This window comes from Physella acuta, unplaced genomic scaffold (assembly GCF_028476545.2).
Source record: "Physella acuta isolate Inbredline_101_S28 unplaced genomic scaffold, ASM2847654v3 ptg002064l, whole genome shotgun sequence".
Taxonomy (NCBI): Eukaryota; Metazoa; Mollusca; class Gastropoda; family Physidae; genus Physella; species Physella acuta.
In genome coordinates this window covers 39,169-66,571 of record NW_026733567.1, presented here as the reverse complement: position 1 = coordinate 66,571, position 27,403 = coordinate 39,169, and the positions used below count along the sequence as shown (strand labels likewise).

At 34.6% G+C, this 27,403-nt stretch overlaps 2 protein-coding genes across 6 annotated transcripts; one reads left to right on the top strand and one right to left on the bottom strand.

Moving 5' to 3' along the window:
- Positions 1-1,484: 1,484 nt before the first annotated feature.
- Positions 1,485-21,260, bottom strand: LOC131931953 (uncharacterized). Of its 3 annotated transcripts, XM_059288790.1 has the most exons (13): positions 21,152-21,260; positions 14,907-15,563; positions 14,600-14,713; positions 14,313-14,400; positions 14,098-14,218; positions 13,616-13,865; positions 10,778-10,907; positions 6,526-6,742; positions 5,746-5,910; positions 4,992-5,124; positions 4,431-4,503; positions 2,997-4,224; positions 1,485-2,828 (listed from the first exon to the last, which is right to left on the bottom strand). In XM_059288790.1, the coding sequence occupies exons 2-13, from the start codon at positions 15,479-15,481 to the stop codon at positions 2,062-2,064; spliced, it is 3,861 nt and encodes a 1,286-aa protein (XP_059144773.1). In that variant the 5' UTR covers positions 15,482-15,563; positions 21,152-21,260; the 3' UTR covers positions 1,485-2,061. The 3 variants fall into 3 exon arrangements, with proteins under 3 accessions (XP_059144773.1, XP_059144771.1, XP_059144772.1); XM_059288788.1 differs by having other exon boundaries at positions 1,485-4,224; XM_059288789.1 differs by having other exon boundaries at positions 1,485-4,224; positions 14,600-14,710.
- A 239-nt stretch (positions 21,261-21,499) lies between these two features.
- Positions 21,500-26,453, top strand: LOC131931956 (ketimine reductase mu-crystallin). 3 transcript variants are annotated; one of them, XM_059288796.1, is made up of 8 exons: positions 21,500-21,694; positions 22,338-22,482; positions 22,724-22,786; positions 23,020-23,121; positions 23,343-23,526; positions 23,878-23,999; positions 24,998-25,082; positions 25,676-26,453. In XM_059288796.1, exons 1-8 carry the CDS (start codon positions 21,519-21,521, stop codon positions 25,741-25,743), a joined length of 945 nt encoding a protein of 314 aa, XP_059144779.1. In that variant the 5' UTR covers positions 21,500-21,518; the 3' UTR covers positions 25,744-26,453. The 3 variants fall into 3 exon arrangements, with proteins under 3 accessions (XP_059144779.1, XP_059144780.1, XP_059144782.1); XM_059288797.1 differs by having other exon boundaries at positions 21,686-21,725; XM_059288799.1 differs by lacking the exon at positions 21,500-21,694 and adding an exon at positions 21,774-21,822.
- The last annotated feature ends 950 nt before the right edge of the window (positions 26,454-27,403 follow it).

The window sequence follows — 27,403 nt, the reverse complement described above, 5'->3', positions numbered from 1 at the left end:
ATCTTTTCTTCATACAGAACTGTGTATATTTTTAATGCATGACTGACATTCAAGTTTATTTTAAATTAGTATGGCATTTTTCTTATCATGAATGATCACCCGTTTTTTAACTTAACCTTGTTAGTTTTTAGTACCATTCCATTCATTAATTTGAAATACTAGCTTGTGATTTTAAAATAATTCAAACAAATGAAGTAATGTTTGTTTCAGCTGTCTCTAAAGCTGTTAATCTGGTGGTATGTGCTTGAGAAATGTACCTTTTCTTCTTTCCCCCCCCCCCCCCCCCCCCCCCCAACTTCCATGAAATACTCATGTATTAAAGGGAAATAACTGCAGGTTAAAAAATCTGTCAATCAAAAAATGTGTGAATAACTCAAAGAGCAATAATTCCGGTTGTTGATCAATCCCAAACAAAAAAAATATTATTTGGCCACACAAGGTTATAAAAAATATTTGAAGATCATCAAATAATTTTACTGCTTGTAAATATCAAATTAAACTTGATTTGTTTCCTACACAAAACTTGATAGTCACAATGTTTTCCATCATACTATGAATGTTTTCTATGTTTCAGCTGTTGTAGTTGCTCAATTTTCTGTCAGCTTAAAGGTGATGAAGGTTGTGCTAAGTTTGAGAGCAATACTTTTTTTAACAAGAAAACCTACCCTACTTATCTCTCTGCACAAGTTTTTCATATTTTACAAAATTGTTTGAGAATAATTAAATTTACTCCTTGGATTGTTAGATAATTGAAATCAATTTTTTTCAGACTTGGGTTTATGATATAACTGGGCATTGACTTACTTGAGATGTAGGGTTGGTAACTGGGACTGTTGATTGTTTTATATTCTATTGTCATGACCATATGTGGCTGGTTAAACAAACTGTTTCAGTTTTGTAGTGCATGGCCCTCCATTTGGATCAGTTGTACAGGTATGTTATGTAGATCTGATGAACAGATTGGTTTAAAACTTTTATGATCAAGTCTAAAACAAGGTCCAACACTGGAGGTGCCAATGTCACTGTGAAGATTCAATAAAGAGATAGTAATCATTGAACCTTTGTTTCTTTTTGCTACCAAATGGTTGTTGTGGTCTTGAATGAAAGAATAAAATTACTGAAATGAATTCCAGAAACAATATGCTAAACAATACAAAAAGGTGGGACGGTGTAGTCTTATGGGGAAAGTAAAAGTGGCTTTCATATGCTGATGTAAAGAAACATGAACTCTACTTCATTTGCCCAATAGATACTAAAGCCACCAGAGCAGCTTCAGCAACCAAATTAAATAAGTTTTTTACTTAAGTAATGAGTTACAAATCCTGTTAACATGTGCAGAAGAGAAATGATGAGCTACTAAGATGATAGAACAGTTATTACAATATTCAAAAGATTGGTAACATCTACAGTAGGTGTTGTAATTTGTTGTGTCTAGAGGTGATATTTTATTATTTAAAAAATGTCCACAGTACAAAAGTTTTTTTTAAACAAGTTTTATTTCTTAAGGGATTTAGAACAATGGAATAAATAAAATGACATACATATGAATTCTACCATGAAATTAAGTTTGAGTCAAACTTACATAATACAATGGTAGGTTACAAGAGATGCTTTGGAAGGTGATTGACATAAAAATGAAAGCCACAATAATCTTCTACAACAACTTTTGGATCTGATCCACTCTAAAAGATGCATAAAGCAATTGTTTGAAGGTGTGTGAGAAAAAAGGATAAAACAATTTCTAAAATCATGACTTTGTATACATACATTACATTTCTTCATAACATATTTTATTCAGTTTAAAAAAAAAAATCACAAAACTGCCCACTTGTGTTCAAATATAAAATTAGGTATTAAAATTAAAACACTAGACTAAAATCCAAACAGAAAGTATACTTAAAAGATTGCAATTTTTAGTGAAAATATTTTACTTATGCCTTCAGTTAAAAAATTATGGACATATATCTCTGTTTACAATGCCACAGGAAATGTTTCTGTGACATTTTTATCAACAACTTGTTTAGAAACATTTAATCATGGCACACACATGGGAGGGAGGGACTATCTTGGTGGTCTTGGCCACCTACCTGGTGGTCCATCAAACAGAGGTCTGGGTGGACCTTGAGGTCCACGAGGGCCAAACCTAGGACGGTTTTGATTCCAGGGTCCTGGGCCCCTTGGTCCACGGGGTGGGCCCCCCATGGGCCCTCTTGGTGGACCACCCATGGGTCCCCTAGGTGGTCCACCTAAAGGTCCACCATGTGGAGGTCCTCTAGGGCCCATTGGACCCCTAGGTGGCCTAGGACCTAATCCAGGTGGTGGTGGTCCAGGACCTAACATTCCTGGGCCACCTAATGGTGGCGGTGGGCCATTTGGAGGGCCAGGAAATCTTCCCATCAGTCCAGGCGGACCTCTGGGTCTAAAGTTGGGTCCTTTCATGGGACCTCCGTCACCATCTGGGGTGGGGAACAGTCCAGGTTTACCTGGGCCACCCCGTGACTGGTTATTGGAATTATTTTTGTCTACTGAGCCAGGCTCTTCAGATTTTATAAGGGGTTTGGGAGATGACCGTTTACTGGATTCATCATCACTGCCCTTGTTGGCAGCACTTTGTTCAGACTTTCTTTTGTTGTCATTACCCTTGGGATGGGCAACTTCATTTCCACTTGGGGATGGATGTCTAAATGGTGGCTGTCCAGGAAAGGAACCTCTCTGTCTGAACTGGCCGGCTCCAGGTCCTTGCAGTCCAGGAATCAATGGTCTTGGACCCGGACCTTGACCAAGCAGACCATCTCCACTGTTGGCCATGGGCTTTGTGTCTGTGCTTCCTGAAGGAGCAAAGTCTTTTAGATTACTCAGCAATGGTGGTGGGGGGCGTGAGAAATTCATATCAAATGGTGAGTTGGACTTGCTCCCCTGTGAGCCACCAGACCGGCCTGAGGAAAAGGGGGGTGGACCTGGAAACCCTGGGGGTGGCTGGCTAAACAAATTCTGACCTGATCTCTCGGAGCCTGCTTCTTGCTTGATAAGATCTGAGGCTGCACCATCTTCTTCTCCAGGTTGATCCCATTTTGATTTCCGTCGCCGTTGTCTATCAGACTTTTGACCTGCGTCAGATCCATAATCAGGTCTATCAGAGTCGTAATTCTGATTGTTCCATGAACCACTGTCATGTCCTGAGTCTCTGTGCCCATCACGGCGATCATTACTTCCATAGTTCCCCCTATCACTTTTATTTCTACTGTATCCATAGTTGGATGAATCCCTGTTGCGGTCCCGTTCTCTGTCTTTGTCTCTAGAGTCAGGCCTACTGTTGTAAGAAGAATCTCTCCCTCCTCTTTTGTCAGAGTCCCTGCCCTCTCTCTGCCAATCTGGCTGCCAGGATTTTTCCTGCTGCCACTGTTTGGCCTGGGCCTTCTGGTTTTCCTCCTGCCAGTTGGCTACCTGCTGCGCCACCTGCGCTTGCTGTTGCTGGAGCGTGGCTTGCAGGTGTGCTGAGTGAGACTGCTCTGCTGCTTGTTGCCACGCGTGACGATTATGTTCCTGTTGTAGAGCTTCATACCCAGGAGGTGCTGCTCCATACAGACTTTGCCCCGTGGCCTGTGTTATCAAATGATAAGGACTTCCAGCCTGAAGTTTGGACGGGTCAACCAGAACCTGACCTTGTGCAGCAGCAGCTGCGGCCGCGGCGTGAGCTTGAGCCAGCTGGACCTGGGCCAGTTGAGCATGTGCATGAGCCACCGCATGTTCTTGTCCATGTTTGGCAGCGAGACCCAGCCCTGCTAGCTCAGAGGGTTGGGCGCCAGCCATGCCGGAGGGAAGGAAAGCCAGTTGCACCCCAGGAGGTAGGGGAGGAGCACCCAACAAACCAGGCTGGAAGGCTGCAGCATGGGAGGCTATAAGACCCGCCGGGTAACCTGCAGGTAAATTAGCAGGAGGCCACTGTGATGTGGGCACTGTTGGGGACACCTCCTCTTTGATTTTGTTGGCATCCCAAGCCTTCCTAGCACTGATACCAGCTTGCTGAGTGGATGTAGGCTGACGGTCATCCTCTTCATACTGTTGTTTGAGAAGGTCTAAAGCACTGCCAGGATCTGCTTTATTGCGTTTGGTTGGTGGCTCGTCTTGGTCAGGATACCAGTGTTCTCTTTTGCCTAGAGAGTCTGTAGATCCAGATCGTCCATAGTTTTGTGAGCCATAACTTCCAAATGGTTGTCTCTGATCCTATTTGGAAAAACATAATTGTGATATTGACGTATGCTGAATAAGTAATTACTTATTTCATTTGTTATATCCAAACACTTATGCATATATTATTTACATTTCAAGTAATATTTGGTTTAAGTTAGAAACTTAAAAATTAAACTTCATCAAATAACACTTTCAAAAACATTAATGAATGTTATGAGGGAAAAAAGGTTATAGCCTACCGATTTCTTATTTCCTTCAAATCTGCCTTGTTGACTATCTTGTCTAGGCTTTGACTTGCCTTCCTGGTTATACCTGCACAAACAAGTGAGAATTTTAATTTTCTTTTAAGATGTATATAAAAGAGTTAGCATGACTTAAAACACTTTTTTAAAATAGAATGGACCTGTATCAATTTAAAGATGATCCTTATTAAAAAAAAAAGAATTTTCAATTTTAGTTGGAAAGACATTTTTGTAATTAGCAATCCAATATTTGTTTTATTATGTAGTGCTATTTAAATATATTTATTAATTTAGTATGAGGCAAATAGGCCTAATCTCATGAGTCTTGTATGAATACAAGACTTAATACCAGGCCTAACATTACAAATAACAAACCAAAACATACAAATCAAGTAATCTTAAGAGATCATTGTAAGAACTATATTTAGCTGTATTCCTATAATTCTCAATAAACTACCTGAAGTTTTTATTTTATAGACAATTCCTAATTGGTTTATTTCTGTAAAATGAGATGAAAAAATAGGGTCTGTGAAGAAATAAATAGAGCAGGTAACTTACTGTCTGACAAGCTGCTGAACCACATCTTTCTGCAACTCAATGAAGTCTATCCTGTCAAATAAATTATCTCTATCTTCTGGCAGGGAGAAATTGGCTTTCATCTCCAGCACTGCTGACTCTGGTACCACTTTACCTACACAATGTAAGGGTTAACATTAGGATGGTACCACTTTACCTAGACAATGTAAGGGTTAACATTAGGATGGTACCACTTTACCTAGACAATGTAAGGGTTAACATTAGGATGGTACCACTTTACCTAGACAATGTAAGGGTTAACATTAGGATGGTACCACTTTACCTAGACAATTTAGGAGCTTACATTAGTATGGTACCACTTTACCTAGACAATTTAGGGGCTAACATTAGGATGGTACCACTTTACCTAGACAATTTAGGAGCTTACATTAGTATGGTACCACTTTACCTGGACAATTTAGGAGCTAACATTAGGATGGTACCACTTTACCTAGACAATTTAGGGGATAACATTAGGATGGTACCACTTTACCTAGACAATTTAGGGGCTAACATTAGGATGGTACCACTTTACCTAGACAATTTATGGGCTAACATTAGTATGGTACCACTTTACCTAAACAATTTAGGGGCTAACATTAGTATGGCATCAATCCATCTCACTTTAAACATTTTTGAAAATTTTAGATCAGTATAAAAACTGTGGCAACAACTTATGGAACAACAAAATATAATGAGGCTATCTAAGTCTATTGTATCTATTTGTCAAGCATACCATCTTCCTGGGTTCTTTTCTTTGATCTACGTTCAAGTTCTGAATCTGTTGGCTGAATCACAGCAGCAATTCTGTAGAAGCCAGTAAAATTTTTCATTTTCCTCCTTCGTGCTGAGCCATACACATTGGTTTGATCAAGAATATAGTTCCTTCTTCTTTTAGCAGCTGAAAAGTTGGACATAAAAGAATAGTAGACAAGAATTATAACACACACGGTGAAAACAACTGATCAAATCTAACTCATTATCTTGAAGAATAGGACAACCTCAAGCTGAAGGAGTTGAAGAAAACAAACCTGTATGATGGCGACAATTTGTTCTACATCATTAAATTAATTAAAACATTAATTTTCTGAATTTGTAAACATTTTTTTCTTCTACCAATTGTGTCATTTCATTTCCATTGTGTATCCATTTAACTTTTAGGTGTTTAAATATGAGAATAAAGAATATTTTAATTATTTCATTTTGAATGTTGAGTTCTTCATATGCATCCATTTCTATTTATCATTATATTATTGAGAGATTAAAGTTTAGTAATATAATTATCGTATATAATTATTGTATAGATATATACTTGAATATTGAAAAATACATTTTCTCCAACTCTATTTTATCATGATTTTTTTAATGTCTTGTACTGTCATATCAGAATGCGGTGTTTTTCAGTGGTTGGAAAGTGTTGAAATATATAATGTATAGCCCAAGTCCTAATATTACCGACATCATGCTTGTTCCACTAACAGCTAATGGTTAAAGATAGAGATAAGTGAAAACTCACCCATGGTGAAGAACTTGTTCAGACATTTGGTAGCTTTATCAATGAGCACCTCCCAACGACCTGCATAGTTCCTCTTTCTGGGGAGCCCCATGACCCTCATCTTGTCAATAAGGGTATCAGTGCCAATGATGTTGTATCTTTTCTCAGGATGTGTTTTCTGCATGTTGATGGCCCAGGTGGTTTTCCCAGCACCAGGAAGTCCAACAATAATGATCATCTGGAAATACACCCACATTTACATTTAGTCTCACTTCATTCATTAGATCAAAATTTGTTAAGGAAGAAAGAAAAAAAAGAATAAAATAAGCAGTAATTAAGAAAACAAATGAAGTATAAGAACAAAACAGTTACCATTAAATAAAATTTTAAAACGAGTAAAAAAAAAATTTAAAAAAAAAAGTCATGTCACTAATGACAACACTGATGTTAAAAAAACTTGATCATGCGATTTTTTAATAAAAAGTCTATCAATATTCAACACTAGAGACGAGGCATGTCAACTTTTTATGGTCAATTTATTCTCCCAGCCTAACTTCCTCACAGGGATTGTAAGCAGCAAAGTGCAGAAGTACCGGTAAACAATACACAAGTGCAATCATTTTGTTTTAAGCTTCAGAAAAGAAGATAGTCAAAGATGGATGACCAATCTAATAAACAGATGTTATTTGGAACAAGTAAACTATAAACATTCTAATCAATCTGTAACAACCAAAACCAACAATAAAACAGGGAGCTTCAAGTGTATGTAACTTATAAACTGCTGCTGTGTGTTTACTGGCTTATAATTAACCAAACATTAAAGGCAATTTTAGAGATTCACCCAATGATAATTGGTTTTATATGTACCTTAATCACTTTTTAAAAACAAAAACACTAAACTTAGGGCATTGTTAGAGCAGAGAGACAAAGTTTTTGCATTAAAAAATTTGAGGACAATTATGCTGGCATTATCATCTCAAGTGTATGTCAACTTAGCTTTAATTATAGATCTGTTTTTTACAACTGATTCTAGAGTAGGGTATTTAGAAATAGTTTGACTATATTTAAGTATAGACTATTTCAGAGGCATGACTGGCATAAATAGTTTTTCTATTGGTTCAAAAAGGAACTGCTTGATCAACAGAAATAAATTTATAATTAAAAAAAAATATTAGATATATTTTTAAAAAAAGATATATTTCTTCAACTTGTAATAACTTTTTAAATTAGTAGGCAACCAAAAACTTTTGGGGGATAAAAAATACTTCAGAGAATGGAAAGCTCAATAGTTAATATATATAAATAAAATGGAAAATACAGCTGATAGCACATAGAGCTGGCTGTAATACTACAGAAGGTATACTTTAAAAGATGGATTTAATAGAAAAGAAATGCAGTGAAAAGACTAATGCCAATATAGAAAAGGGAGTTAAGAACACAAATGACTGTAGGTGAGAGTTGTGTTATGGTTTGTGCTTTAAACTAGTGCAGTCAGGTTCACAACTATGATAAGCATATATAAGCAAGGAGTTTTTTAGTTAGCATTAACAATTGAAGCTTGACTCAGTGCTTGACTTCTCATTTGAATAAAAGTTGTATAAGAGTTTGTCTAGTTCTGATAATAATAGCTATATGGAAGTATAATACAAAATTGTATAAAGATAATTGTATCAAACTAAAAAAAAAAAATTAAAAGAAAAGAAAATTCTAAGGATCAGAATTTTTTTTTTGTCTTCTTTCATAATTAGTTGGCAATGTTTGAGATTTTGCTATTTAAGGGGCTTCTTATCGATACAGGTTGTCTTAAAGAAAATAGCATCTATATGAAAGTAGGTATATTATGTTTATTGTTCCATTTTAATCTGAACAGAAGACTGACACTATTTCTAGTAATTATTTCAACAGAGGGTTTCTATCAAACAGGTCTCTTGAAGACTGTTAAATCCTGGTGGTATTTTTACAACAGTAAAACAACAAGCATGCAAATTGAAATGGACAATAAATAATGTACCACTGGCATTTACTGTTGCATCAGATTCGTTGCTTTAAAAAGTGTTAGTTTCTACACAAGACTAGTAATTTAAAAAAAAAAACATAAGTTCAAACATGTTAACTCAGTGGTCAACAGTTGAATGCTTCAGATTTAATCCAAGCTTCCAGCTGAATAATAATATAGATATATCTGGTTATAATCTAAGTGTTACTTATTAAAACCAATTCATAACCTTTTTTATAAAAGAGCTTATACATTTTAAATTTAAAAAGTATATCCCTACTCAAACTTTTCAGTATAGATTTTCCCTAACAGATGCAGTTGTTTGAAGTGTTACCATGCACACATTTTCTTTTAAGTTGACAGAAATGGGAAACAAATGTTTTGAAGTTTGTGAGAAAATGGTCACTATTTAACAGATGAAGATTAAACAAGGTAAAGCATGCATGCATTGAGGATAATGCTTGTGAATGTTTCTAACTTAACTTTTCTATTCTTAAAAACAAACCAAAACAAAAAATTCCAGAGTGAAAAGAGAATCAAACAGGTAAAAAGTCTGGAACATAAAATAATGAAGTGACGCTGTATATTTTGAGGGGTTAGTCGCTGGGGTTTATCTCAAACGATAAAAAACACAAATGATTAATACTAAGCCACATAAACAAGATGGAAGCCTTCAACAAGGGAGAAAATAGGGAGACAGATCAATATTTTAAATCAAGGGCTTTATATATACTGAGCTTTATATATGCTGGTGGATATATGATAATAAAAAGGTTTATCTATGCCAGTGTTGTAAAGAGCTATACCAATGTAAGGTGTAAAGTCAATAGTAACACAAAAACAGGGGATAGATATGTGGGCCACACAGTTTAGAGAAAGTAATATAAGAATGAATAGCTCAAGACTAAAGAAGAGCCATATTTATAAAAGATATAATAATTCTTTTTAGTTATGGGATGCACCTATAATTTGTCAACACTGTTTTATGCCTTCCTACAGCAGTAGAAAGATTATTTGAAAGTTGTCATTAAATTGAGAGAACCTGAATGTGATTGTTTTGTTTACACTGCTTAACTCCCACTCCCTTATTAAAACCAACAAACTTATTTTTTTTTTTAAATGGTATGTACAACCACCTATGGCAATGGTTATTGTTTTAAATGTTTTGTTTTTTTTTAAAAGAAATTAATTTGAGAAACTCTTTCAGAGAGTTTACTTGATATCAAGAGGACAGTAGAAAAAAAATGTTTTTAAAGTGAGTAATATTTACTGTAATGGGATTTTTGTGTTCAATTACTCTTCAACTCTATTTGCTTCAAATCTCCTATTAGTAAATAATGTTAAGATTAAATGTTGCCTTTCATGAAAGAAGCAGACCCTGTAAATAAAAGCTTCAGTAGAACCCCTAAAATCTCGGTAAAATTAATATTGTGCAAATCATACTGATAAGTAAATTAGATAGGGAAAAGTAAGGGTATATTGATGGTAGAATAACAGATATTTTTATTAAGATTTATAGTTTCATTTATTTTATAATTTATCATACACATTTATTTGGTTTAAATTACAACAATTTGCATTTTTTTAAAGGAAAATTTACTTAGTAAAGAGTTAATAAAGTAAATATGTTAAGTGAATGTTTGCATACATCAAACACAAATAAACAAATATTTGGTACACAACTCAAGCCATGGTAGCTGTCCTGGATTCATTGGAATCATCACAAGTGTTACAACAATCAACATCTGTGAATGTTTATTTCTTGAAGATCACTATCTAATAGGTCACATACAAGACAATGACTAAAATTATGCACATAGATTGCTGTATCAAGACAGAATTTCTATAAGTATCTACCAAGGTTTTTATCTGTTACTCTGATACAGTTAACAAAGCTGAATTAGCTTTGTGTAATCCTAATATATCATTTGAGCCAAAACTGAGATTTAAACAATATAATTTAGACAAGGATAACTCTGGGGTATGTAAATATGTATTTACCAAGGTTTCACCAAAATAAAAGAGGTTCTACTGAAGCCTTCTAGCTTTAGGTTAAAATAATTTAATTATTCTAGTATTTTTACACAGCATGAAGATCACTAGAATTTAAGAGAAAGATGTCTATATAATATTTCTATATAATTAAAAAAAAAATGGACAAGAAAAAATTAAGACATATCCTTCAAGAACTGGTTTGGATTACTATTTTATATAAATTGGCACCAAAGTGATAATACTTTGTCTGCTCTTCATTACTAGTGGTGCCTGTAACTTTACCTCACAGTCTGATTTTCTGGCTGGCGGGGTCATACCCCTAACTCTCTCCATCAACTGCAGGTGTCCAATGTATCTGAAGCCCATAGGGGGCGGAAACCAGGCCTCCATCTGCCCAAAGTTCACCTTGAATCTAGATATGATTAGATGAAAGAAGCACAGGCCACATTATGCAATCTTTAGTGATACTGCTCACAATGCACAGCCCAAAGGTAGGCTACCATCTGATCACAGAGGGACATCCAGGATAAAAGGTGTGCAATTTAAATATCAGTGCTGGAGTAATTAAAGGCTTTAATAAAAGACGTCTGCTAATCAGTGTAGTGCTATTCACTACTCAACTACAAACACAATTTTGTAAATTCTAGAAAATAGAAATATCTCAAAGGAAATTTAGCTAGTAAAGAAATTAAATTATTGAAACAACCTCTAAGTTTAAGTGGGGTTGTAATGTTCAAACTGAATGATGCAGTTAACTTTGAATTACTTAATGCATTTTTTTATAAATATAAATAATATAGAGTTTCAGCTTCAACAGTAAATTAATGCATGTAGCAGTATCACATAGTAAGCTGAAAAAAAAGGAACATGTGGGTATAAAAAATGTTTTTATAAAAAAACTAACAAAGCTTTATTGGGACATGAAGAAAATAACTGGCTTTTTAAAAATGAACTGGTTTTTTGTCTTTAGCATGGTAAAATTCTAGTGGTAGAAAAGTAGTTCCCCAACCACAATCAACACCCATGGAAGACATGCATGAACATATTTTTTGAAGTCATGCCAACGACAAGATAATGTTCCATTATATTTGTTATTGGAATGTAAATAACAGAAAACAATTGCAGATTTATGAATCCTGTTGGGCCCATAGAAAAAGAAAGCCAAATTTGCTAACAATGAAAATGAATAATGGTGTATTAGTAGATTCAAGGTAACATTTGAAGATATATCCCTAAAAGTATATAATAACTGATATAATTAATACAATTAAATATGAATTTAGGGTCAACAAAGCGATGGTGTCTAAATATCCAGTAAATACAGAATGTAAAATAATTTTCAGATGGGGGAAAGAGGGCCATTGTTTTTCTTTTATTTATCTTGGAGGTTTCACAAGACATTTTATAATTTTATTTTGTTATTTTGGAAGCCACTTTGTTAAGAAAGTTCATGCATTTGTGTATATCTCACTTGAAGTCTTAAGACTAAATTGTTAACATATAAAGACAGACACTTTGCTTAGGGACAATGTAACATGTTAGGGTTGAATGGAAACACTGCCTTTCTTATCACTGTTGAGTCCCTGTTCTTCAGACAGAAAAATTAACAATAAACATAGATCACAACACAATTCACAGATAAAAAATTGTCAATTTAAAACAGATTTTGTAACAAATAATATAAAATTAATAATCAAATAGGAAAGTGTTCCTTAATAACCCAATGTTTTCTAAGTGATATTAAACAGAATGAGTTGGCTTTGTCTGTAATTAAACAATAGTGTACCTACTTATTAATATAATTTGAAAATCAGTTATTAAAGATTAAACATAATTAACAATATTTAAGTATATAAAGAGAATCTATTATATAAATAAAACTAAGTATCACTAAACTACCTTCAGATATAATTAAGATTCATTTGCAGACATACCATTTGCAGACCATATAAGAGGTAAATGATACCGCTCAGAAGATTTACTTAACTGCTGTGAAATTGGAGCTAAACTATTTAAATAAAGTATTTAAATGTGAATGTTAGTATGCACATAGCAATTTAAAGCAATTTAATCACTTTAAACATATGCAAACATAAACAAGATATGCAAAATTTGAAGAAATACTTTTTAAACATATTCTAAGATGAAAAGCAGCCTTTCTTCCACAAAAATATATATGAAACTTCATTATTTTGAGAATAGAGACAAGAAAAGCAGTATATAGTATTGTAATTCAGTTAAGTAAAAAAAAATGATTACATCAGTAGAGATGAGTGTCCAGGTAAACCACTATATACAAAAATATTAATAGTTTACACTATTAATTATTTTCACCTACACACTAATTCTAATCAAACTTTCAGTATAAATTACTTTTGATAACAAGTTTGTCACAACACAAAAGGATAACTAGAATATTTTGAAATAGTAATCATGTTCTACTAAATTACTATATTGCATTCCATTTATACTCTAAAAATACATCATATGTAACAAGTGGATACATGGGATTTTTCAATAACTATTTCTGTTTACGATTAACAAAGTATTGATGTTAAAAGTGTAACTGTTATTTTTAAAAAACAACATTTCAAGATTTAATGTTTCAATATTTCATTTAAAGAACTCTAGCATAAATTTGATCAATGACTGGTTTTTATTCTTTGTTTACATTTTAAAAATTATGACAATAGCAAATTTAGATGAGTTAAAGTTCACTTAAGCTGTTATTATAATTTTTAAATGTTTATATGCTTAATCTTGCAGTAGGTCGAACCAATATCCAAGAGATTGAAGCAATCATAACTCTATGTTGATGTCTTTTTTTTAAAAGTAGGACAATTCTTGCATTTGTTTTTCTATGTTTTTAACAAATATAACTCTTTCTATAAAAATCAAAAACATTCTTCCAAATCAAAATCATTTGTAAAAGAGTTTATCAGTGCTGCAGAAAGTTAATTACTCTATTTTGATAATAGGTTGATATAACAGTTTGGAAAATCTTTAGACAACACACCATTAGAAAGAGGACTTAAGATCTTAAAGATGTTAAAAAATAACAAATAAAGGTAAAATTCTTCAATAAATTTAAAAAAAAAAAGAACCATTGTGTGAACGTACCTGCAATTTTTAGAGAGAATATGAGGAAACAGTGCCATTTCTTTACTGCCAACAGGAAAGCCATGAAGTGGGGCAGCAATGCCATACCAAGTTCCATTCTTCATAAATGAGATGGTGGCTGGACGAGAATCTAAATCCAGCATGGCTCCAATGACATCCCCTTCCCCAAAGCGAACAGCGTAATCAGTGAAACGATTATTGGTAGAGAACTTCCCAGTTCCACCATATCCAAAGGACCAAGGCTCTTCACCTAAAACAATGTGTTAATTTAAATTTGAACTTGTGGATTTAAGAAATACTGCATGGTTTACCTAGTAGATACTTGAAATGTTTTCTACAACCTATTCAACTTGAAATGATAATTAGTGAAACTATCTGAATTCAATTATCAATCTCAATATTAAGTTTGCTCAACAACTATCACATCATCTACAAATGAAACTTTTAATGTGCATGCAATAAAATAAAATCTAGTGACTCACCAAGTTGAAATGATGAACTGTCAATAGACCATCCTACTCTTATAATATGGGGATCTGTTTCATCATGGTCATCTCCAAAGTCTGTTGGCAAATGCTCAGTTATGTGGACCTCATAGAAAACCTATACATTAAAAAGGAAGAAGAAGGCTATTGAGCTCTAATTCAAAATTAAATCAAAATACTGTTAACTACTAAGAAAGACAGCAGAAAATTACCTTTCCCCGACAAATTCCATAAGTGGCTCTAGCTCCAGCCCAAGTAAAACAAAAACCAGACGGATTGTTCAAAACTGTAGCCCCATACCTGTAGCATAAAATTTTTTTTTATTATAATCCTACACATACAAATTTAAGTTTCTATCTAATTGATATTGATCTATGGGTATAATCAAAGTATAATGTTTATCATGAAGAATAAAAATGATTTTTAAAATAGAGCATTTTAAAAAAGTAAAAAAATACCTAAGATATTTTCAAAGAGTGATATGAAAAAAAGTGTTTACCCATCTTGATCAATCACTAAATTCAGGTCAGAGTTAAAGTGGTCCAGAACAACTAATGATTCATCCAAATTAAGCTCATCTAGATCTAATTCAGGATCTGCTTGCCATCGACTGCTTAAAACAAAATTGAGTAAAATTTAGAATGAAATGATGGTGTTGTCTTAAAAATATGTAATTTCAAAAGTACAACTTTCAGGAATGAAGACAAATTAAACTGAGTTTTTAACACACCAAACACTTAGTTTTTAAAATTTTAAAACTATTTTAATTTTTTTATTTTAGGGTATTAAAAAAATTCTCAAATCACCTTTTATCATCATCTTTCTTACGGTAATCTTGACCTTGAATGAGTTGCTGTGGTGAAGGAGATGCCTGCTGTAGCTGATGAAACTGGTGCAGTTGAGAAGATGGATGTTGAGGTGGCTGTTGTTGTAACTGGTGATGATGCTGCTGTGCAAACAGTCCAGCTGGAAGTGGTGAGCCTGCTGATAGAGGGGTCAGGGCCCCATAAGGTGATGGAATGCCACCAGGCACTGCTTGGTGTAAAGCAGACATTCCTCCTCCTACTGACATGATGGGTCCACCTACTCCAGTCATATGATGAGGTAGTCCAGATATACTGACCATACCCTGATGGCCCATGCCTAGAGCACCAAATGCAGCTGCTGAGGTAACCACAGGTGATGTGATGACTGGTGCTCCTGCTGCATGCGACACTGCAGCAGCCTGTGCTGCCATCTGCTGGTGGTGTAACATGGCAGGTTGTAATGATCCATGTGGATGATGGCCAGCCATACCAGGGGGAAGCTGCATAGCTCCTGGCATGACCATATACTGTTGCGGTACCATCATTGGCACAAGGCCAGGTGGATATTGATTCATTTTCAAATTTATCAAGTGTTACGTGAAAAAGAAATATCACTGCATAACTTCAAACAGGTAGAAAACAATACTGTTCAAAATCCTGCAAAAAAAAAAAAAAAATTTAAATAGTATTTTTAAAAAATTTCCTAATTTATTTTAATTTCTGGTCACATCCCATGCCTATATTTTATTATGTTAAATATATTTTTGGCTGATTCTAGCCGGAAGAAAATGCACATGTGCAAAGTGCTACAATGACCTGGTTTTTCTTGTCATCTAAATGTTCGTTGTTTAGAACTATGTGTTGTCTTGATGGGACAGAGATTAACACGATAAATACTTAAATGGTAATCAATTTCTTGGCCGGTCTTATAAAAAAACGGCTGACAATATTTGATTTATTTTTTCATAGACCGATAAACCTAATAATTACATTTTCTTACTAAATCTACAATTTACCCAATTTTCAATTTAAACATGACCACTGAATGATAGACTACCATAATTAATCCATTAGGCACTAATTTTGAAGTTTATAGTTCGTATTAAACTAAATTACTTAATTTAATATTTATTGTCACTCATTGCCATGCACGACACCTCTCCATGACAACCATTCTTACATTTGAAGCTTAAGAAACCACAAATTCGGTTAGATTTATTCAGTCTAACCATGCACCGAGAGTTCCTCACTAGTGATCACCAAATAGCGGTCACGTGGTTTAAAAAAATAAATATATTAGGTTGTCATTCAGAAGTCGTCTCATTTAAAAAGTGACTAAAATATTGGATTTATTTTTTCATAAACTTATAACCCTAATAGTTCTACAACCTTCAATTCATTTTTGTACTCTCCAGGCTGATATTTGAATAGTTCTATTAATTTTAATGACACCAACTTTTAAATTTAGCCTTCATTCTCCAAAGCAAATTTTAAAAGGCCGATGCTAGCCGGAATAAGATACGCATGCGCAATGGAGAGAAACTACGACTTGCCATCGCGGCGATGTTTTCAATGGTACTGCGCATGCATGTGTTTACAACTGCAGAACCCTAACACCAACCCTAACCCTAATCCTATCCCTAACCCTAATTCTAGCCATAGGTCACTGGAGACGTTGGGGAGAAAAATCTTCAGAGTAGTCACTTAGATTTTAAAATGCTTTTTTGGCAAATTTAGACCTGCCACCTATAGCATGTTTTTATAACGTGAAAACTCGCCATTTTGCTCGTGATAAACATTTTTTTTAAATTAATTATAAAAAGGTCTCTGGAACCAAGATGAAAAATCATCGGAAGTCATGCATCCGGTTCATACGCCATATTGTTGTTAGCAACCAGCCACACTTCCGGGGTAGCGAGCAATACTACTAATAATGCTTCAATATGGAAATCAATTTTGTACTAGGCCTATAAAATTTATATTTAAAAAATTCTATTATTTTTATATGAAACAAACTTTTCAATTTAGTCTGCATTCTCCAACCCAAATTTTGAAATGCATTTCTGGCATATAGGCTGCCACCTATAGTTTGTTGTTATAAAGTGAAAACCCCACCATTTTGCTCGTGGTAAGCATTTTCATAGTAATTCATAGAAGGTCACTGGAATTTGGCCAAAAATCGTCAGAAGTCATGCATCCGGTAAGGACGCCATATTTCTGATTTTACGCACCTATAGTATAGGCCTAATTAATCTATAACGATAGATTACCAAATCAACTCACTTTTTTTAGATCGCGATCAACCTAGAGCAGGGGTCGGCAACCTTTTGATACGCAAGAGCCAAAAGTTACAATTTATAAAATTTCCCAATTTTTAAAGAGATTAGGTAAATAAATGTGATTTGTTATTTGAAATAAATAGCTTTAATTATGAAATAATATTTATTCATATAAAAACATAGACATGTTTCGCCATCATAATAAAATTAGTAATCAAATAATATAATTCTAGAACTAGCTAGGCCAATGCCGCTGCCGAGAAAATCGGACAAATCGGCTTTTCCCTACCCCCTGCATGTTTAACTCTGTTTTTTGCATGCTTTTATTGTGTTTATTTTAACATGTTATACATCATTCTGTTCGTAATTGAATAACCTTTTTAACTGTATTAGTTTGATTTCTGTATTATTTCAGACGTAGAAGAAATCGCCGATTAAATCGCATTTTTTACCCTCCGCGGCGACGTGCCGATAAGGGGGGAGGCTTTTTCACCTTTTTAAAAGGGGGGTGTTACTTGGAGTCTATAGACTCTGTGAGTTTTCGTACTACAACTGTGAAACTTGGTAGAAGAATAGTATAAATGTACACGTATAACGCTCAGGGTTCTTGGTTAAAATATGTTAAATACTTTCGGAGATATCGGACCGCAAAGTTAAACTAAGTTATTTGAGCTATTTATGGACCGATTTTTTATTTGAACCCTGAGCTGTATTCCTGAAATCTCGACGTTTATTAATATGTATCATATGTCCTATAAGGCCCTATAATAAGGACGTCTATAGACTTTGAAATGGACCGAAAATATAAACACGACGCGCCGACCGCTGTTCGACTGAACCGCCCTGCTGTGCTTCGAATCGCCGTCTTTAACCTGATGACGCGTTACAAAATTTGTATACACGAATCGAGTTTACGTACTACAACAGTTAAATTTGGCAGACGAATACATTAAATGTAGACGTATAACGCTCAGGGTTCGTGGTCAAAATAAGTTAAATACTTTTGGAGATATCGGACCGCAAAGTTGAACCAAGTTTCCCGGTCTATTATTGGACATATTTTACATTTGAACCCTGAGCTGTATTCCCGAAATCTCGACGTTTATTTAAATGTATAACATGTATTATAGCGCCTCGTAATAAAGCCGTCCATACATTTTAAAACCGAACGAAAATAAAAATTAACGCGTCGGCCGCCGTCCGACTGAATCGCTCTGCTGTGGTGATCTACACATCGTGTGGCACAGCCGAGTGTGTGGTCACGTGACGCTAGGCGCTTGATCCGATTGGATGATACTATAAACAATGTCTAAAGATAGATACATGTGTTCCCGTGTTTGACTCGACGGCTATTGCTACTTTATATTTATAAGCACACAGACATGTTGCATAACTTTGTCTTAACCCATTGAAACGTCAAACAAAAGTTTTGTTAGTATTTACGGCTGAGGACTAATCGTCAAAATTAATCTTCTTTAGAAATTAATCTGAATAGCTTCGGCCCGATCAAACAATGCTGTGATGTGATTCGTGTAACGTTTCATAATTGTGTACATTACATTTTCGTAAAATTGGCTTTAAAAAATAAATTAAATTATATCCGGGGCTCTTTTCTAAAAATTTTAATACCACTAACAACGTTGGGGTTTCTAGCTTGCCAAATCGACCAAAGTGGGGTGGGGTGGATGGGGGTAGCCACTGACCATCCTACACCGTATGTAACACCCATAGCCTCACCCCGCCCCCACTAGTCCGTGACGCGACAAGCCGACGAGCATCGCTTTTGATGTTGTATAACATCCGTACGGTACACGGTGGTTTCATACCCCACCACCCTCCCCCTTCACTTTGTGGAGTTGATGTTACTAACCCTCGGGCATAGATCAGGAAATCTTGCCAGACTTTAGTCTCTGAAATTACATAATATTCGTCTGACACGTTCATCGGGTTGGCCGACTAGCCTATCCAGCGGTCGTGTTTACGTAATAGGGCAATAAAATTCGTTGGTCAGAAGACCTGGTTACCCACATGTCAGATTGAACTAAATCTAGGCAATAGCTGGTGGTGGTACACGTGTCTGTGTATATACACAATTTCTAGATTTTACTAGATCTACACAGTCAAGCACTCAAACACGTGCTTTTTTCTTAAGAAAGTTGTTAATTGTAAAAGGCCTACTGGTAGGCTTACAAAATACATAAACCTACTTACTACTAGCCTAATCATTGAGCATAAATATAAATGTATGTTATATATCTATAACTTACACTAGATCTAGATGTCTATACCTTGTGCAAGTTTTTAAACAAAATATTTTCCTCCCAAGTTTATTTTATTGACATTGTAAAAATGATTAACTTTAATATGGGTAATAATATTACGTAATTACCATAAAGCACACTCTGATTCTGATCAGACACATTTGTAACTAGGCTAATTCTTTAGCAAAAAGGATTAAGATATTTAAAATAACAAGAAATATAAAATTGTAATGAGATAGGCCTATATTTTTGGAATAGAGTAGGCCTATGGTATTGCACATAGATTACATAACATCTTTTAAGAAGTTACATAATCACAAATTTACTATAGCATTCTTCTCTTTGTATTGAAAAACTTGATTAGTTATATTTTCTTCTAGTAGGCTATTAACTTGAAGTTAACTGACAATGAGCAAAAGTGATTTTAAAACAAATTCATGGTATATTTTGAGCAAAGGGTGGGATTACATAACCTTAACATTTGATAGTTATGTAACAATGTTGGACCATTTTAAATCTACCATTATCTTGAGCTTATACAAATGTCATATTTTAGATTAAAACAGCGTTACATTTTAAAGAATGACTTCTTATCACATTGATTATTAGATGTTTAAAAAAAACTGACAGGGGAATATTACATAATCTATGAGATTAGTAGGTTGAGTAATCGAATGACACTTTTTAAAATAGCATTATTGGATTCAGCATACAAAAATCTATAAAATGTCTTAAATTTACATCAATTGATAAAGTATTCTGGCTTTTATACCACTTTTAGTGAAAAACGCTTAAAAATTTGGTCCATACCCTCCCAGTATTTTTCCTCTTTCAGGGTCTACCCCGGTTGTCTGAAAAAACTGCTGTTTTTTAATGACTAAAAAATTCATAACTTTTTTGTTTATGGTCAGATTTTGAAAATTCAAACTGATCTGTAATCAGATTGACAGCCCCTATCCAAATATCTAACTATTATATTGTTTTACTGAAATTAAATTTTTGCATTGGCCTAGCTACTAGAACTATCTCAATCCACTTAATAAGCTGTTAATATTTTATTTTATTTTTTTTTTCACGGATATCACCGGCTCAGGAAGTGTCTCCCATTAGCCAGTCAGGCCTCAACACGGCAAACGCCTTCTAACTGGTTTGGATATCGGTTTGAATAATTTGCATCGTTCGCTTCTGTCATTTGGTTCTCACCAGGCTTATCTTCCATCCCACTGAACGCAGGGTAAGCTCGTACCCCACCGTCCAGTAAAAATGAAATTATACAACTATTAATATTTGTGCAAGGAGCTGGAGAGCCGCATCTAGACATCAACAGAGCCGCATGCGGCTCGCGAGCCGCAGGTTGACGACCCCTGACCTAGAGAAAAGATTTAGCGGACCGATCCGCGCAAACAAGGTTAAATAAATGCCTAGAAATCTTTTTAAAAGACTTAGTTGTTCAAACAAGAGCAGCGAAGAGCTGTAAAGGTGCAGCAAGATAAGACTCGCATTAGATCTAGATTTAGAAGAACTAGAAAGAAAGACATCTACTCTTGCTTGACTAGGTGAGTCAGATTTTCAAAGTAGACGGTTGTGGTTGTTCAGTCTAAACGTCTTGTAATATCACATACATCTAGATCTATATTTAAATTGATGCTCTTAATAATAGGGTAGTTGACACTACACTTTACAAAGCAGACAAGCTATGTCTTACTCTTTAACATCAAACTTAGACTCAACGATGAAATATATCTTCATCAAACGAAGAGAAATGTATTGTCAGCCATGTTGAATTTTTTTCGAGCACTTAGCGTACGTTTTCGTTTACAATAGGTACTATCGAGTACTTTTGGATTTAGAAAACGAAAATTATGCCGATTTTTGTTCGTACTGCAAGATCTAATCTAGATATTAAACCGCACTAACCTTACACTTATACACTGGGCCTAAACGCTTGAGAATGAGTGTGCCCTAAAATTTACAATGTTTCGTATACGTCTCTTATACGAATTATAATTTTAGGTATATTGGCTACTTTCTAGACTAGATCTAGATATCTAGATCTAGATCTAAATAATAAAATGTCCTTTAGGAATAATGCACTTGATTTTGTTACTTCAGATACAGTTAGTAGATTGTTAGATTATCCATCGTTATTTAAAGCAATTGAAAAAGGTTTGGCAAACTTCTCAAACAGAAAAGCTGGAGGCATCGACCAACCTGTGCGTAGCACCGTAGCAGTAGCTGAAGCAAATGGGTAGGCCTATGCTTAGTGGAGTGACAGAGATGTTACAGTCTAGATCTAGATTCTGGATCTAAATTCTAGATCTATGTGGTTCTATTCCATATTTCGCTGGTATTAATACATAGATCTGGAATCTAGATGTAATTAATTTTTACTAGGACAGGTTTTAAATATTAAATATCAATTTTATTTTATTGTGCAAACAAATAACATGAAATATAACTATTACATTTTTATAACATGATTAATTTAATTCATATTCACAGAGGCGTAGCGAGGGGGGGGTCACATGTCCCCGGGCGCTAACCTTAGGGTGCGCCAAAATGGGTTGGAAAAATAAATTGAAAGGTTGAGGGGGGGTGCAAATCGAAAGTTTGTCCCCGGGCGCCGGGAAGGGTCGCTACGCCTCTGCATATTCATATTATATTCTATAAGGCTACTTAAATTATTTGACTTTAAAAAATTTTCGGATGAGGGGGGGACTAAAATTTCCAAGGGGGGTGGCGGACACTGTTAAAGTATATAAATTCCATTTTGTTCAGGGGGGGGGGGGGGGGGTCCTGCAGACTTTCTTCGGGGGGGGGGGGGGATGTCTGGAAGAAACCCTGTTTTAATTAGCTAATAATTTTACATTTGCCCATTTCTTAACCCATAGGTTTCTTGGGTGCATGCCAGTGTACAGTAAAGAAGATGATGTACTTGCTACAAAGCTTGTTTCTTTTTATCCACTAAATAAGGACTGCCCAACACACAGTGCTATCATTGCTGTTTTTTATCCCCAAACTGGAATACCTAGAGCTGTAAGTAGTAGATCCTCTAGTTATAAAAACAAAATGTCCTTTTTTCACTTTATGTTGCAGCTGTCTTGAACTCACTTGAATGCATTTCGAACTATTTCAATCAAAATTTTAATTATAGGGTAAACATTAGTGAAAATAGCAAGCAAGGGGTTATTCCTTTCCCTGGTAAAGAGTTTTGAAGAAGTCATTCTAATGATCAAATTTTTAAAATGATGCTTTTTTGAAAAAAAAAAAAATCTAGATTCTTGATGGTGATGTGATTACTGCTAAACGAACAGCAGCAACCTCATTGGTTGCTTCAAAGGTCTGTAAAAATTAAATTTTCTCATAATGAATAATGTCAGTGTGGGTTTTTTAATGATGAGTTACCATTTTTACATATTAGAACATAGAATTAGGATAACAAGAAATAAAATCATGAATTAAAATGTATACAAACTATATTTAGAAATCCTTTTTTTTTTCAGATTTTTTTTATGTTGCTAGTATAATCTATTTGTATTCAAGTATGCCCTTATTTTATTTTTAATCGTCTAGTATCTTGTAAATGGGGAACCCAAAATTCTAGCCATTTTGGGATCTGGTGTTCAAGCAAAATCTCATTATGAAGCATTTTGTCATTTGTATAATTTTACAGAGGTAGGAATATTTCCAATAAAAATCACAAATAATCTTTTTAAGACACTATTCAAATATGTGGACAAATGAATGAAAGAGTGTTTACTATTTAGATTGATTGTAGATCAAGTAAAATTCTGATAGTTTTTTACACAAGAGCAGGAACATTGTTTTACATTTTGCTTATCTAAAAAAAATATTTGTTTCAGTTTCATAAAATTATTTCTTGTTTACAAGAACAGGTTCGTATATGGAATCATCGAAAAGAAGGAGCTCAGAGACTAGCTGATGAGTTGGGCAGCAAATGTGTGGCAGTCGACCATGTAGCAGTAGCAGTAGAAAATGCTGATGTCATTGTAACTGCAACCAGTGCCACAGAACCTGTTTTAAAACTTGAATGGGTCAAGCCTGGTGTACATATTAATGGTGAGCAATTTTCAAATGATTCTTATGATAGCTATGGTTTGATTTTTCTGTTAGTTACTTTATGAGAAGTTTTACCTAACTTTGCCCTATTCCCATAATGAATTCCTCCTAAAGTTTTACTTCCACTTACCAGTTGTCTGGTACCCAATAAGTCTGCCAAATGTCTACTGTTCACTGTCAGAAACACAAGTGTTTCAACGATTAGTCATTACAATATATTAGATATTTGTAATGATTAAATTATTCATTGGATGTAAAATAATGTATGCTAATAATTTTACATTTGCCCATTTCTTAACCCAAAGGTTTCATTTTATCCACAAATAAAAATATACCAAATTTTTTTTACAGCTGTTGGTGCCTGTAGACCCAATTGGTCAGAAATAGATCCACTGCTTATGAATGCTGCTACAGTGTATGTGGACAGTCAAGAGGGTGCCCTGAAAGAGAGTGGAGACATTATCATATCACGAGTGAGAAAAAAAATGTCTTCAAGCACTGGCGTCAGCTGGTTATTAAGGGGCGGCATGGCCTTGTGGTGAAGCACTAGACTGCTCATTTGAAAGTCTCAAGTTCAAATCCAGGTTCTAGTCAGTAGAATGTCCTGAGTCCACCCAGCTCTGATGAATACCTAACTTAGGGAAAGTAAAGGCAGTTGGGCACAGTGGTAACCACATTATATAATCCCTTCATATGTTGAGGTCACAGAAACAGGTGAACTCTTCTTCTCTTGTCCCATGGACCGTCAGGTTCAAAAAGGGAACTTCTTTACCTTTTGACAGTTGGACATTGTGCTGACCACACTATCCCTTCATATATTGGCGGTCAGGTGTAGTACTCACAGATATAGTGTGGAGAGAAAGGTTCATCTTCTAAATAGACTGTTCTAAAGTGGACTACAGTTTGTAGCTCAAGAGCTACATACAGTACTTTGAATGGAATACATCCACTCTTTGCATTAAAAATTAAAAATGTGTCAGTAGTGTCAAGGTGGAGAAAATGTCCATTTGCTCTAAAGCAGTTTCTGCAGTTTGAAACACCATCATGTTATCTTAAGTTAGGCTTTGTAAAAAGAAGAATTAATGTATACACAGGCTTTCATTCAGAACAGATTGCTGACCCCTCATTTACACAATCCAACTTTTTATTTTCTCCCTAGTGGGTAATGTTTTACTAGTAGCACTGAAATAAGCAACTTAAAATAATTATGAGGTTTAATAATACCTGAGTGCTGTAACAATATTTAGATCAAACTTTTTCATGTTTTTAATTCTATAATTATTTGTTCTAAACTCTCATTTTGATGTTTTTAATTCTATAATTTTTTGTTCTAAATTTTCATTTTGTTGTTTTTAGTTCTATAATTATTTGTTCTAAACTCTCATTTTGATGTTTTTAGTTCTATAATTATTTGTTCTAAACTCTCATTTTGATGTATTTTTATTTCAACTATTTTATTTTTCCTCTATAGTCTCCAATATTTGCTGAGATTGGAGAAGTCATTAATGGTACAAAAGAAGGAAAAAGAAAAGAAATCACAGTTTTTAAATCTCTGGGTAACATTTTTTATTCTTGAAAGCAAACAGCTTTTGTCTTTAATCAACTTTTTAAATCTCAACTTTCTACTTCCTGCTGAAGTAGAATACAATAAATTCTGGATATTTTAATGTGGCCTAGCTGGACTGCTAACCCATAAGTCTCGAGTTTGAATCTAGATACAAGTCAGTAGATGGTCCCTGAGTCCACCCAGCTCTGATGCGTACCTAACTCTCATTGGGGTTAGTAATGGCAGCTGGGCATAGTGCTGACCACATTATCCCTTCATATGTCGAGGTCACAGGAACAAGTTTACTCTGCTTCACTTGCCCCATAGACCGTCAGGTTTGAAAGTTAACTTTACTTACTAAATGTGCATGATTTTGTTACCTCAACTCTATCTAAATTGACAAATTTTAAAGCCTAACCTAAACTTTGGAGTTTCTGATTCTAAGGTAATGACTAGCTAGTTTACAAATATTTTACACAATATTACTTCAATTTACCATTTTTTCCAAGCACTGCGTAAAAACTAATGAAGTTAAATATCAGATAAAAATATTCTGAAAATATTAACTTATACTAGTTACACCCATGATATTTTCCCCAACAGGTATGGCCATAGAGGACGCAATAGCAGCAAAGATAGTCCTGGATAAAATGGAAAGTCTTCCGTCATAGAATCATGAAAAATGTTGGTTAAACAGTGTTTAATCACCAGCAAATGATTTATTATTCAGATTTTCCTCACACAATAACTGTAGATGTCATTTTTAAAACATGGACATCTATCTACATATATAAAAGCAAAGTAGGGGTTATTTGTTTATTTATCACTCACATTTATTTGTTTGGGTACTTGCAAATTCTTCTTCTTCATTCTTAATTTTTAATGTTGGAAGGGATCGAGCCTTATCTGCCAGAGGGTTTGAACTCGAGACTTTTTTTCGAATTTTATCAACCATGAGCTTTGCCGACTCGACCATGCTTCAATCACAATTAAGGATTACGTGTCAACTGGTTATGCGCCATTGAGGCCATTGACTCCGATTTCAGCCTGCTTTTCTTTTTGGATTTGCTTCCATAGCCTTTGTCCAACCAAGAACAAACTAGTTTGTTTGATTTTGTAGTTGTCTCTCCTAGAAGAGTGGCTGTCCCCAGCTAACGAGCCTCATCTGCCCGAGGGTTCGAACTCGAGACTTTTCGGTTTAGCAACCATGAGCTTTACAGACTCGACCACGCCGACCCCTTACTTGCAAATAAGTTTCAGGGAAATGGTTCCTTGACAATATGTGCTGTTCACCTCTGATTCTCACATGAAAATTAGAGCCATCTCATGAATTGTATTTATTGAGACCAAAAACTGACCAAACATTTATATAGAGCTGTGTTTTGGCCTATAGGGCTGGTAAGTAGGTCACCAACCAGTTCTATGGCTCATGCAGGTTTTATTGAGCCGTAGAACTGGTCGGTGACCTACTTACCAGCCCTATAGAGATGTTATGTAATGTTACACTATTGCTTAAAATGGAAGCATGAAATCATTCCCCTCCCATCAATTACCCCCCTACCCCCAGATCAACTAGCCCTGTGTTAGAAACATAGTATGGAGATATAAGGAAACAAAGATATTTATTGGTATAAAATGTATTCTGTAAAGGAATAATTACGCTGGGTGGTAATTGATGGGTTGTAATCAAGCAGGGCTAATGACCGAGTGATGAGTTGGAGTAGGTAACGTAGTGGACTCAAGTAAAATATGTCACACTTAGGATAAATTTAGGATGAATTTTATGTTTTTGCTTATTTATTAAATTCTTAAGACCTTAGTTAAATTATGTTTATTGTTGAAATTCCTAAGATCTTAAATTACATTTTAATAAAATTGATGCCCTTTTACATATATTTAACATTTAATAGGTACTGGTGGCTTACTTTTATTTTTATAGTAGAGTATGATTTGTGTGGGTGCAATGTTTTGTTACACTTTGTTTGGTTGTTTTCATTGTTTTATTTGTTTACTTCAATGTCAGGCTTTGCAATTGTTTACAATGACGGTGAAAACCTGTAAACTCTAACATAATACTCTTCCAACATTTTATTTTTTTATATTTTGTTAGTATGTTGGTTTGTTATGCACTAGGAAAGTGAAAGTAAGTAAAAAGTGGTTTTCTGTAGAATGTTTTGACTCTGATGCCTATTATTTTTTTGTAATGAAATCAGTAGCTACACGGACTATGAGAGATGTTTCCTTCTGGAATGTTGAGGGTAGTTCTGTTTTGGGATGTCTGATGTAGATTATGTGTGTGTCTGTGTGCTTCTTTAATAACTGTGTACTAAA